This window comes from Phoxinus phoxinus (genome assembly GCF_949152265.1).
Source record: "Phoxinus phoxinus genome assembly, chromosome: 24".
Lineage (NCBI taxonomy): Eukaryota > Metazoa > Chordata > Actinopteri > Cypriniformes > Leuciscidae > Phoxinus > Phoxinus phoxinus.
The window spans coordinates 1,814,110-1,828,970 of record NC_136899.1 but is presented as its reverse complement, the minus strand read 5'-3'; the positions used below and the strand labels follow the sequence as shown (position 1 = coordinate 1,828,970).

Below are 14,861 nucleotides of genomic sequence, written 5' to 3'. Positions count from 1 at the left end.
TACCGCACACACACTACTGTACACACACATCACAGCAACACCCTGTAATACTGACAGAAAATCAAACAAATTAATACATACAAGAGAAGGAAAAGAAAGATAACACTGTAAATGTAACACTGAAAACAAGAAAATGCCCAGAAGTTCTCCTTGGGATAGTTTATTTCAGGTTTATTTGAGACAGTAGATGTATAAAATGATCATTTAATAATAATACATTTTTATTTAGCTATTCTTAAATAATTCAAATATACTCAAAAGGTCACTGTATTATGTAATATTGTAATTATAATACATTTATATTTATTTTATTCTTTATTTTATTCAAATCCACTCAAAATGTCACTGCATTAATTATGTAATTTTATATAAGGATTTCATGACAAAATAATCCCAGTTTATTTGCCAATACTGGAAAGTCTTTCCCATTTCCCCAGTAAAGCTTCCAGCAAAAGCCGAGACGTCTCCCTTCAGAATCATTCTGGATGAAGATTAAATGGATCAGATTTGATTAAAGAAAAGTGCAGTGAGTATATCACAGAGATGGAAGCTTTTTAAAAAAACACTAATGCTGTAAAAAGACACTTCACATCAGCGGGGTGTTTAGATGTGGGTTAGTGGGAGTACTGGTGGACAGAAGTAAATAACACAGACAAAAACATGATCATTAAAAATCTGATGATAAAATTTCATCTGATGGTGAATCTGATGAAAGCACGTCACATATCACAGATTTTTTTTTTTTAATTGCACTTTGAATAAAGTAATATAAGCTTTATTTAGGACCATTATGATTGTTTTGTGCATTGTGCATTATTAATAACAATAAAACTTTTTTTTGTGATTCTCATTAATGTAATACAATAATGTTTAACTAATATCAGCATTTTTATTAATATCAACAAACACTACCATGATGTATAAACAATTTGCCAATTAAATACATTAGCATTATCTTTTTGAGATTTTTGGTTGAAAATGTGATTAATTGTCATGAAAATGTCATAATATAGAAAAAAAAACTTAATTGTCCTAAAATAAAAGCTTGATCTTGAGTGAAATTTGACCTGAACATTATTTCACACCCACAGATATTTTCTTTATAACTCACAATTGAGATTTTAATCAGCTATTCAAACGATCTAATGTAATTAATTGCTTAAACCAGCATAAAGTGGTTAGTTGGTCTGGTTTGATGGTTTTAAAGGGGTTTGGGGTTTTTGACACCATCTTAAACCAACTAAACTCTTGAGAATAAAGTTATTAGAATCAATGGTTCCACAAATAACCTTTAACATTTATTGCACAAAAGATTTTTTATAGTGGAAAAGGGTTTTTTAGATTATTAAAATGTTCTTCACACTGAGACACAAATGGTCACTGAAAGCTCACTTTATTTTGAACTAAGTCTCTAAAGGCTGCTTACATTTATAAAAAGTGAATATAAAGTAAAAATAAAGGTTATTTTTGGCATCGATGGTTCTATGAAGATCCTTTATGTAATATACTGTACATTCCACGAAAGGTTCTTTAAAGGATAATTCCGGTATTTAACACCTTGAGTCTATATTGTAGTTTGTTTTGGATGAACAAGAGTGGTGGACAACATTTTTTTGACAATGGTTCCTCTCTCGAGTTTTTGACTATAATAGAATTGGCCATGGACCCATTTAACATTGGAGTCAATGTGCATGTCCGAAAATGTCATTAAAACAGCCAATAATGTTCGTTTACAAAACTGTTAAACTCACCGAGTGGTTAGTGGTGTTAGTTGATGTTCCAGAAACAAAAAGTGTTGCGAAATACAGTTTCTGTCGTGTTTTATTCGTCATTTTGTAAAATCCCATTGAATTCTGTTGAAGGACTGAGTGCTCATTAATATAAATGCGCTAACGGAAACGGAGAGGGGGCTGTTTACATTTGGTCGATGTCGTCTTTTTGCTCGCTTCCGTTTCTCATAAGGCTAGCGAGCAGAGCAACTGCGCTCCGGGAGAGTAAGCCAAATAAACAAACAAAACCTTCATTAATTGTTACTTGCAATATGAAGTTGAACTCGACTGTGACCGTGAGTGTCCCGCGAGACATAAACATCGGTTATCGCCATCAAGTGGTCGGGAGTGTGCTAACGCTTCAGATTCAAATATTGAGCGGAAGTTACACGGTTCTGAAGAAATAGTTCCACTATAGCAAAATAAACGGATTGGAATCATATATTGCGACGATATATTGTTTATAATCATCAACGAACACCACTAACCACTCGGTGAGTTTAACAGTTTTGTAAACGAACATTATTGGCTGTTTTAATGACATTTTCGGACATGCCCATTGACTCCAATGTTAAATGGGTCCATGGCCAATTCTATTATAGTCAAAAACTCGAGAGAGGAACCATTGTCAAAAAAATGTTGTCCACCACTCTTGTTCATCCAAAACAAACTACAATATAGACTCAAGGTGTTAAATACCGTAATTATCCTTTAAAGTAGAAAAGGGATATTTAGATTAATAAAATGTTCTTTGCACTGGTTGTTTTAAGAACTGATCAATGAAAGGTTCTTTGGGGAACTAAAAATGGTCAAATCAACGTTTAAAAAGCTTTATTTTTAATAGTGTTTGACCTTGAAACCACCTCCGGCTGGTTTAAGAAAAGACTTGTGCAACTTCTGAAAATGTCGTTTAATATTAGTTTTTCTGTCCTCAGCAAATGCCCTAAAAAATGTTTTGAAACTTCCTGTCTCTGAGCATAAAAAGCCAAAAAAGGCGTCTGGAAATGGAGCATTCACAGATGTGACAGAGCGACGGGTATATCTTACCCTCATGCCTTCAAACCGGGACAGCGCTCTCAGCGGTCTGAGCGCTCGGAGCGTTCGCAGAGATTTGATGGCAGCAAAGTCGGAGTATCCGAGAGTGTTTGCTACGAGGCTTACTAGAGACACCTATGAGTGACACAGAGCCGAGGACAGAGAGAAGATAGAAACGCAGCGTTAATAACACACACCTGCGACAGTCCTGAGGAAGAAAGACACACGCTTCTCTGTGCTGGGAGGAAAAATGAGGATTAATCGGGATTCGGTTTCTTGGAAGCCCAGTTTCCGCAATCAGAGCTGGATCTGTCAGAGATAAATGTAGTTTTAAACGGCGTGGGTCATTGTTTTCTCCCGACTCGTGACCTGGTGAGGACTGAAGGGCAGTTTAGTGGGCATCTTTGAGCCGTCTACTGAGTGCACTCGGACTCGGGCCCGTTCGGAGCGGGTCTTACCCTCATCCCGGCAAAGCGAGAGACGGCGCGGAGAGGCCGGAGCGCCCGGAGAGTCCGGAGAACACGCATGGTTCCGATTTGGTCATAATTGAACGCACTTGCCACCAGACCAATCACTGAAACCTGTATGAATTAAATTATAGTTTGTTTAGTTAGAGCTCCTCATGAATTTCATATTATTCATATTAAATCAAATGGGAATTTCAATGCCAATGTAAATGCATTTAGAAGTTTTGAAATGCACTTGATTTAATATATTCTAAATATTTTATACATTTCATATTTAAATGTGATAAAATCTTCTACGAACCTTTCATTATTAATTTACAATACATAAAATATTTTGAACCTAAAATATGATGTTCACTACAAATTAAATGTAACAAATATTTCAATGGCAAAGTAAATGCATTTCATGAATTATAGTTCGTTTATTTAAGAGTTTCTTGTGAATTTCACGTTATTCATATGAATCAAATGGGAATTTCAATGCCAAAGTAAATGCATTTCATGTGTATTTAGCAGATTTGAAAGTACTTGATGTAATATATTCAAAATATTAAAATTGTATAAATTTCATTTTCAAATATGATAAAATCTTCTAAGAACTTTTTACTATTAATTTACAATACATCAAATATTTTGAACCTAAAATATGAGTTCACAACAAATTAAATTTTTAAAAGTATTTCAATGCCAAAGTAAATGCATGTCATGGCTTTGACTGTACTGTACCTCTTTTGTTTTGAGGACAAATCTAATAGGACAAATTTAAAAGACATTTAAAAAACATTAAAACGACTTTTAAAAAAAAGTAAAAGTAAGACACTAAACATTGTTTTTTTATGCATTGGTCAATTTTGAGATTTTGGGCTATTTGGTTTTCCATCCAAAATGTACATTTAAGTGTTTATTTTATTGGTATTTATCTGTTTGTGTCTGTAGATTTCAATTAATATCTTTAAAGGCCGCTTTCACAAAATATATTTTTTCTTCACTTCAGACACACTTATATTCACCAAAATTTACAGTTTTATTCCTATCTATATTCTGAAGGTTTTTACTGATGGGTTTGTTTATATCATTTACCTTATTTTTTACAACATTTTATTCCTGAAAGCATGGTGAAAATTAAGTACTTTCTGTCTGTTGACAGTTTTCTCTGATTTATGGAGTGATAAAAAGATAAATCCAAAATCCCCTCAGTAAAAAACTTTAACTCTAATATGACAACAAATTCCAACAAGTATTTTAAACCTGTTTTTATCCAATGTTCAGATATTTGTTCTGGAATTGTATGCATATTTACTTAGATTATGCATATTTCCGAAAACTTGTAACTCAATTTTTTCAAATTCTTTCTGTTCTAAAAATATACATTTTAAGCACATTTTCTACATTTCATGTATTTCAGGTGAAGGTGAAGTGTGTAATTTCTCCTACACTTACATCACCAAACAGATACGAGAAAGTATTTTAACATCAAAATAATTACACTCTTTACCTTTCACATCACATCTTTAGAATTTAGTTTCAAATTCACAAACCTCCTCACCAGTATATTTCTTTTCACTAAATTTAACCATATATATAAAACTCAAATCCATATTTATAAAAGCACAGATGGTTCCATATACACTATGAAAGTGAATTACAGTGAGTATCTGAACAGTGATGCAGATGTGTTTGTTTTGGCTCTTTGGTCACAGTAACAAATGCCATTTATAATTTAATATATAAACCACAAATTATGGAAATGCATCTTAAAAACCTGGAATAATGAGAAAAATACTGAACTGCTAATATGATACATTAGTAGAAAATTATGAAAAACCCCTACATTTTCTATGTTTTGATAATTATTCTATAAACATAAAAAATTCTTTTTTTTGGACTAACTCTTTCAAAGGAAACAACATTTTATCGATTTTTTTTATTAATTTAATGTGTATTTAACAGTTTAAAAGCACTCAATATTAAAATTAACCAACACTATGTATTCAATACTTTGAACCTAAACATTTAATATTTTAAAGTTGAGCATAAGTTGATATAGAATCAGCCAACCCAAATATGTATATACTTTACGTATTAATACCTATAAATACTAATGATATCGTGATGTACTGAAATACAGGACCAAAACAAACAGCACCGTATCACTGGACTGTGAACAACAGCAAAACAATTATTATAAATTATCTGTTAATAACACTCACAAAATGCTGAAATGGATTTACCAGGTGAATCTCGAAAAATTTGAATATGGTGCAAAAGTTCATTTATGTCAGTAATTCAACTTAAAAGGTGAAACTAATATATTATATAGACTCATTACATGCAAAGTGAGATATTTCAAGCCTTTATTTGTTATAATTTTGATGATTATGGTTTACAGCTTATGAAAACCTTTTCACAATATTCTAATTTTGAATTTGGGGTTTTCATAAGCTGTAAGCCATAATCATCACAATTATAACAAATAAAGGCTTGAAATATCTCACTTTGCATGTAATGAGTCTATATAATATATTAGTTTCACCTTTTAAGTTGAATTACTGAAATAAATGAACTTTTACACCATATTCAAATTGTTCCAGTTGCACCTGTATTTGATTATTATATAACATAAAAGTTGATCTCTGTAAAACTCCTCATTCAATCTTCCTGAGATTGTAAATGTTTGATACTAAAGCACTGTGGCTGTTGTTCGTCTGCAATGAGACGCCGGTGAAAGCAAGCGGATGCACTTACGTCCACGATGAGGAAGTCCAGCCAGCACCAGTAGTTGGTGAAGTATTTCCTGAACCCGTAGGCGATCCACTTCAGACTCATCTCCAAGATGAAGATGTACGTGAAGATCTTGTCTGCGTATTCAAGCACCACTTTCACCACTTTCCTCTGTTCAATGTAAATGTCTTCAAATGCCTTTCAACAGAGAAGAAGCAGTGTGTTAAGAAAACACACACACAGAGTGCAGGGTGAGGAAGACTTCTTCAGACCTTCATCTGTTCATTCTGTCAGTATTACAAACTGAGTGAAGTCAAGCTACAAAACATGACAGCATTAGATCCTGATGAGCCAAGTGTTAAAGAAAGAAAGTCATTCGGGTTTCTTAACAGTGTTCATTTAGTATCACAGAGATATTATTATTGTTTTGACTTTTAAAAATTGATTATTTTTGTTTTCTGTTATCATTCAGTTCTGTTTTTTTCTATTTTTAAAAAGAATTATAGTTTTTGTTCATTTTTATTTCAGTTTGAGTTATTTTAGTACATAAAGTTAAAAATGAGAAATGTTTCCTTGGATTCTAGATGGAAAAATACATTTTATTTTTATTTTATTTTATTTCAAGTAACGAAAATTGCGTTTTATGATTAGTTGATGATAATAACCCTGGTTTTGACAAGTGCTAATTTAGTATGATTGAGATAATAATATTTTTAGTATATTCTATATTTTTATAAATATTTTGATATTTTCTCTATTCTACTTAACGTTTTAGTAATTTAGTTGTGTGTTTTCTTTTCTTTTTTTAAGTATTTCTACATTATTTTTTATAAATTTTAAATAATATAATAAATATATGAAATAATAATCTATATATTTTATCTATATACTTTTTTTTTTCAGTTAACGATTGTATTATTTCAAGTTAACTATATACTAATACAGGTCTGGACCAACATTAGGATTAGCAATTTTTATTGTTTTTATTTATTGTTTTTATTGTTGTATTATGTATTTCCGTCTGAAGCGTCCAGTGTTTGTCTGAGCGGTTCTCTTGCACATACATGTCCAGGCAAACATCTGCGTCCACCAGACTCTCCACTGGGTTTTGCCGACTCTGCAGTTTCTCATTTTCTGCTTACTTTCTGTTTTCATGTGTAATCCTTCAAGTGCGCGTCTGAAAGAACAGCTGCCCGCTGAAGCTGCTGGTAAATGCCACTAAAATACCAGCCGGCCGACACACACCTGGCACCCGCGCGCGAGACCAACACTGACATTCGGCCCTCTCTGGGACTCACACACACAGGCTCTTTAAGGAAATCACCAGTGTTATATAATATTATGCAGTGGGGATATATATGTTTTGCTCTGGCATTTACTGTTTTCTGTGTTGTGCATAATCTTACAAAGTCAGAACTGGTAATGATTAAAGTCAACATGAAATGTTCTCAGCACTTATTGTCATGCATCATCAGTGCATGTTATAATAAATGGAATTATATCATATTACAGTAAAGATTACAAGTACAACATTCCTTCATTAATACATTAAACCTTTATATAATGCTTAATGTTAAAAGTTAATGTACATGAACTGAACACATATACACTACTGTTCAAAAGTTTGGGGTTGGTGAGATTTTTTAATGTTTTGTTTTTTTAAGTCTCACCAAGGCTGCATTTATTCAAATAATAATACAGTAAAAACAGTAATATTGTGAGATATTATTACAATTTCAAATCAGTGTTTTTTATGTGAATATATTTTAAAATGTAATTTATTCCTGCGATGCAAAGCTGATTTTTTAACATGATCACTCCAGTCTTCAGTGTCACATGATCCTTTTATGATTATTATCAATGTTGAAAAAAAAGTTCATATATTTTTTTATGGGAAACGTAATAGATTTTATTTTTCAGGATTCTTTGATGAAAAGAACATCATTTATTTGAAATATAATATTTTCGTAAACGGTCAAATATAGTCACTTTTTATCAATTTAATGCATCTTTGCGGAATTAATAATTTTTTAAAAATCATAATCATATCTAAGAAAATACATACATATCAAATTTGTTTTATATAAAACATCTAAAAAACACACATACTGTATGTATATATATATATATATATATATATATATATATATATATATTTCAATGTACATTATCTAATGAGATAATAATTAGATAATAGTTCTGCAATGAACAATAAATGCATTAATGAAAGTTTCTTATTAGAAAGTGTTACTGAATGTCATATTTTTAGCAATAACTGCTTAAAAAAGCAAGACTTGGCTGCACTGCAGTCCTTTTCACTTGATGAACCTAAAACCCACACAGACGTCCGGCCACACATGAGTAACAGTGTTAATGTGGTGCTAAAGCGTGGCTGTGACGGCTGAGGCCGGATTATAACCGCTCGTGGCACGTGTTGCGGTAGATTAGCGTCAGATCACTTCTCTCTCACAGAGACGCCGGTCAGCAGGCCGTCGGCTCACAGGAAGTGAGCTGCCACTTCCTGTCTCACACACAGCCGCTCGTGTGCTTGGTGAGCTGTCATGAGGTCAGTGAAGCAAGCTAACACACCAGCGAGATGTCTTTACTAACTCCTTCCCACGAGCTCTTTACGGACACACACTTCTGGCAAAAACAGTGTTTTTCTGGCTCGGGTCAGCGTTTGCTTTCATAACGTGTGACTTTACAGTTTTATTCATATCTTCAGAAGGTTTGTTCATACTGTATATCATTCGCCAGATTTATATAACATTTTATTCCTAAAAATGTATTTTTTTCTGCCTTTTGACAAGAATATAAAATCTCCTCTGTAAAAACCTTTAATACGTCGACAAAATTAAACAATAGTTTTGAACCTCATTGAATCTAATGTTCAGATTGAACCTGTTCTGGAAATTTATGCAAACTAATTCATATTTAATTTGATAATGCATCATTAGCATATTTAAGCATTACATTTTGTCTTAATGTACTTTGATTAATTAACTGGGTGAAGTACAGTGCGATCTATTAGTTATCATTTTTACCCTGTGGTGTCTTGCATTAAAGGTTTAGTTCACTTAAAAATTAAAAAATGACTTTAATTACACACCCTCATGTTGTGCTAAATCCAGAAGACAATAAAGACAACAGCGCAGCGTTGAAAGATCACGTATGACGACTGAAATCACATCTCTTAATGGAGTAGTTCACTTCAGAATTAAAATTTCCTGATTATTTACTCACCCAAGATGTTCATGTCTTTCTTTCTTCAGTTGAAAAGATATTAAGGATTAGAAATTAGGATTGTTCTTCATATCGTGATTTCTTCAATGGTTCAACGGGTCGAAGGTCCAGATGTGACTTCAATGCAGCTTCAAAGAGTCTTATCTAGACAAACCAGCGGCCATTTTATAAAAAAAAATAACATTTATATTATTTTTAACCACAAATGCTGGTCTTGCACTCCCTCTGCGACGCGTTACGTAATCACGTTGAAAGGTAATGAAAATGTAGGACAAAAAACTGCATCTAATTTTCTCATCCTAATTGAAAATCGTCCGACATCATTATTTTACATTTTTTTATTTTTTGTACATGGCGTTTGACTCAGTCTTTGCACGTCCGCTTTGTAAATGAACGCGGGTAAAAACGTGTGATCTTTCAACGTGATTACGTAATAACGCTAAAAGGTCAAGCGTGACGTAAGCGGAAAAAACAGATCTAGTGTTTACAAAGAGAACGAGCAAAGACTGAGACAAACGCAATTTACAAAAAATAAATAAAGGTAAAACATTGATGTCGCACGATTTTGAAGATGGAGGAGAATTTTGTTAAATTTCTACTCTACATTTCTGAACCGGAACACGCTTGACCTTTCAACATGATCACGTAATGTGTGTCGCATCACAGCGAGTGCAAGACCAGCATGTGTGGTTATAAAGTATATAAATGTTTATTTTGTTATAAAATGGCCGCTAGTTTGTCTAGATGAGACTCTCCTCGGCTGGATCGTGAGAGACTTTGAAGCTGAAACTCACATCTGGACCTTCGACCCGTTGGACCATTGAAGAAGTCACGATATGGAGAACATCCTGGAGTGTGTTCCTCAAAAACCTTCATTTATTTTCCACTGAAGACAGAAAGACATGGACATCTTGGATGACGTGGGGGAGAGTAAACTATCAGGACATTTTTATTCTGAAGTGAACTAATCCTTTATGAACCTCACTGGACTGTCAATGAAGGAACAGAAATCTCTCAGATCTCATTTAAACATCTTCATTTGTGTTTCGAAGATGAAGGAAAGTCTTACAGGTTTGGAGAGTACATGATGACAGAATGTACATTTCGTTGAGTAACACATCTAGAGACTGTACTGTGTTTATCATTCTCACATTTGGACCTTTACGCCGTTCTTTAAGCAGTTTTGTGTGAGAACTGAAAGTGTGTAGATCTCACCAGCGCTCCACTGCTGAGGAGGATCATGAAGATGATGAAGGTCTCGAACCAGCTGTGCTCCACGATCTGATAGCACGTCTTCCTCAGACGCCACCAGGCTCGGCCCAGACCCTCCGCCGTGTTGATGTCACAGCACTTAAAGTGACGCACACACACTGGACACACACACACACACACACACACACACACACATTACAATTAAGATCAACGATTATTCGTTTCTTAAAAAACAAGTATTCATTACTTCAATGAGCTCATTATTATTCACATTTTGATTTAGCTTTATTTTCATATTTATATTTTCAGTGTTCATTTTTGTATTTAAAATGATTGTCATTTCGTTAAATGCTTAATTAATTGTTTTATAAAATTTTTCATTTAAGTCGTTTTTATAAATAAAAAAATCATATTGCTACTTAGATTTAATATATTTTTTATTTATTTCCAGTTAACAATTTGAGTGATTCAACTTGGCAAGGCAACATTTCTAATTTTTGTTCAGTTTAAGTTTTTCAACTATTTATTTTATTTTATTTATTTATTTATTAAACTATTTTTTATTATATATATATAAAATATTTTCCATAAAAATATTTATTTATAGAAATATACATATATATATATTTTTTTTTTCTATAAATAAATATTTTTTATAGAAATACTTTATTTTATTTTATTTAATCTTAACTTCAATTAACATAAATGTTAATCGATTGCACTGCTCACTGTGATCTCTCAACTAAAAAGTATTAAAATATTAAATAATGTAACTAAATGATAAATAATATGAAAACTTATTAAAAACATTTAAAAACATTAGCAGTAAGTTCTCAAACAAATGATATGAAGTAAAATGAATACGTTTTTAAAAATTTATTTTTATATACTGGGGTCCATCCTATGACCTCATTTCCTGTTGTATGTTTTGTGTCACATGACAACGAAATTATTCCTGTAGACTAAATGAATAACTTCCTAAATGAATAAATGTAAATGGCGACAACACACTGACTAAATATGAATAATATTTTAAAACAAAACTGCGTCCCTTCTTTAATTTGTAAAGAAGTGATACTGAATTGAAGAATATCCCAAACTACTTTATATCTTGTAATACAATAATAGATTATCCACGTATCGATCGCAAGTAATTCAGACTATAAGTGAGGAGAAGACTTTTCACTTTCAAAACCTCTTTGTTCAAATCAACATTAGAAAACGCAACTTCAAAAGACTTCAAAGCGCTTTAAAACACTCCAGAAGATCACAAATGCAGTTCCAGTGAAACGTGGAGATCAATATCTTCTGTGTAACACACACACACACACACATGAGTGGAGTAAGTGATGGAGTCAGCGCTGGCTGGGAAATGGACCTCGCTGATGTAAAAGGTCTTCGTCTGGCTAATCTGTGGGTCTTTTATGTGCCGTAATCCGGCCGTATCACTGGCGCTCTTAAAGCTCCACGTCTACAACGAGTCCCTGCCATCAAATCCCATTTGAGCCTCGCACGGCCGTCCGCGTCTCCATTACTGCATCTGAGCTCTTCCAAATTAACTTATTGCCTGTAAACTTAATAACAGGGTTATGGTAACAGGGTTCTCTCAACTCGATTTGTAGCGATGCTGCTGCTCTCCTCAGACATTTTAGCACTCGGGCTTCACCATTCATCACACGGTTAACAACATCCAGACCACATCAGGAGAGTGATCGGTGACTTCATCATTCTCATCCGCATCTTCATTTGACATGTGAACACGTGCAGCGTTACAGAGAGTTGTGCTTACTAGGCACTTTACTGTTTCTGTAGTGCTCAGAACAGTAGCATCCATTATAAACAGCTTTTTTATATATATATAAATGCCAAAACTACATTTATTTATTTTATTCACGGAAAATAGGGTGTTAATTATTATATATTATGCATTAAAAATGCAAAATGTAAATTTCTTCTCTATCTAGAAAGCATTTATTGCATTGTGCTTGTTCAAGCAACCTTATAGGCAATCAATAAATACATGATGTATATTAAGTATTAGTATGTCTACAAAGAAATAAACAAACAAATAAATAATATATGTATATTCATTTTAGTATGTCTATACATAAATGTAAATAAATAAATAATAAGAGTGTGTCGCACATTTTAGATGATAAAAATGTGACTTATATTTTAAAAAAATATGGTATATTAAATTCCATGCATTCAAATCATTAATTTCTAAAATGCATTACAATTGCACACAATTTTTCCCTTTAACTAGAAAGTGTTTATTGCATTGCACTTGTTAATAAACATACAAACAAACAAATAATGTATATTAGTATTGGTATGTCTATAAACAAAAAGCAAATAAATATAATATAAATAATGTGTATTTGTATAAGTATGTCTATAAACAAACAAACAAACAAATAAAAATGTAAATAAATAAATATCAGTATGTGCATAAAAGAGTGGATGTATATCAGTAAATGTATATTAGTATCTATAAATTAAATAAATAAATATTAGTATTAATATGTTGCATGTTTTGATTATAAAATAGTGACGTATTTTTCAGGAAAATGTGGTATGTTAAATTGCGTTAATTTCTAAAATGCATTAAAAATGCAAAATGCATTAATTTCTCTTCTAAGTGTTTATTGCATTGCACGTGTTCACATTTTTGGGCAGTAAAGACACACACTCCTCAGTGATTTCCCCTTGAGATGTGTGAATCTCTTTCACTTCTCCAGCAGAGACATGTGGACTGATTCAATTCAGGCATGTGAACGTGTGCCGTTTTCCATTTACAGGTGAGAAATCAGATCTGGCCTCAAACGAAGCGCTGGGATGTGTCCTGTCATCTGAGAATTACATGGCAGCTCATTTCTCATAAATCATTCACTGCTTAAAACAGACGGCGGTTTATGGGCTGTCCCGCCGAGCAGTGCCATTGTTCTCCACCGAACGCCAATAAAGTCGACAGCTTATACCACACAAACACACACACACACACACACACACACACACACACACACACACACACACACACACACACACACACACACACACACACACACACACACACACACACACACTCTTCTCAGAACAAACTCTTACTTCACAAAGCAAATGCACATAATATAAAGACCCTCGAGATGATTCGCCTCTTTTTGATTGATTGATTGATTGATTGATTGATTGATTGATTGATTGATTGATTGATTGAAATCTTTATTTCAAAAACGAGAGAGAAAAAAAATAAGATACAATAATGTCCAAAACATTAAGAAAATAAATAATTTTTAATAATTTTTAATGTCTTATTTTCAAATTTGGAGGGAAAGTTGCGAGATTATAGAATTAAAGATTCCATTTGGAACCTTTAATGGTTCCGTCAGGCGACTCGTATAGGGATTCCCAACATGGGATCATTTTATGGATTTAGTTTTAAATCATTCATTCATTTAAATAAAAATTTTCATTCAATTTTATGAAGTAAACTACAACTTTATCACCAGAAAAAAAATATTAAAACAACCTGTTAATTTCTTTATTTTACAAAAGCACAACGTTTAGTTTTGATTGTAAGTGGACACATACAAAAGTAGACATCTCACAGATAATTTTTTCATATTTCTTAAGTCTGTATGACCATAAATAACGGAGTATTTTAAGTCTATTCAGCTGCTATGTGAAAAAAATCGCGCAAATCACGCCGGCGCGATTGCCGACCCCAGAGAGTTAAACATGAAAGAATTATGCAATAATTTAAGACATTTCTCTTTATATAGACCCGTTTTTGGCATAAAGTGTTCTTAAAAATGAGTTAAGAACCCATACAGAACCTTTTTTATTAACCAGTGCGCAAAAAATCATGTTCAAAACTTATTGCATGAACAATTAGCACTTAATACGACTTTGCACTTCTCGTTTTATTGCCTTCTTTAGAGGAATTTCTTCATTTGGATAAAGATGTAAATGTTAATAATTAAGATTTCAATTGTCTTATTTTGACACTTCAATTTCATGACTCATAATTTAGATAAATAACTGATCTTTGGTGTAGAGCTACTAGAGTCAGACAGTACGAGTCGAGAGTCGAGGTTTAGCGTGTCGGGATAGATGTGACTGGACCGGCGGGTCGATGCATTGAACAAAATGAAATATAGAGAGTCAGTCATCATCAAATTAACACAGGACCATTTCGTCTCTGACGGGCCTTTTCAGATCTGTGCTGACGCAGGACATCCAATTTAATGCCCCATTGCCCTTTTAAATGTCAGTTCATTGGTTAATGTTTTCTATCAAATCACCGGCACTTCTGAACGAGAGTAAACAGAGGATCACAGAAAACACTGATTTCACAGGCTTGATACTGGAAATCTCTCAAGCTTCCACTGAAATATCAAAGCTCTTGGTAAAT

At 32.9% G+C, this 14,861-nt stretch overlaps 1 protein-coding gene across 1 annotated transcript in view; it reads right to left on the bottom strand.

Moving 5' to 3' along the window:
• The window catches only part of scn5lab (sodium channel, voltage gated, type V-like, alpha b), a 164,169-nt gene that overhangs the window by 16,245 nt on the left and 133,063 nt on the right, over positions 1-14,861 (bottom strand). The window contains exons 19-21 of the mRNA XM_079602016.1: positions 10,451-10,605; positions 6,017-6,190; positions 2,817-2,939 (exon numbers count right to left, since the gene is read on the bottom strand). Coding sequence (XP_079458142.1) covers positions 2,817-2,939; positions 6,017-6,190; positions 10,451-10,605 — 452 coding nt within the window. The remainder of the gene's footprint in view (positions 1-2,816; positions 2,940-6,016; positions 6,191-10,450; positions 10,606-14,861) is intronic.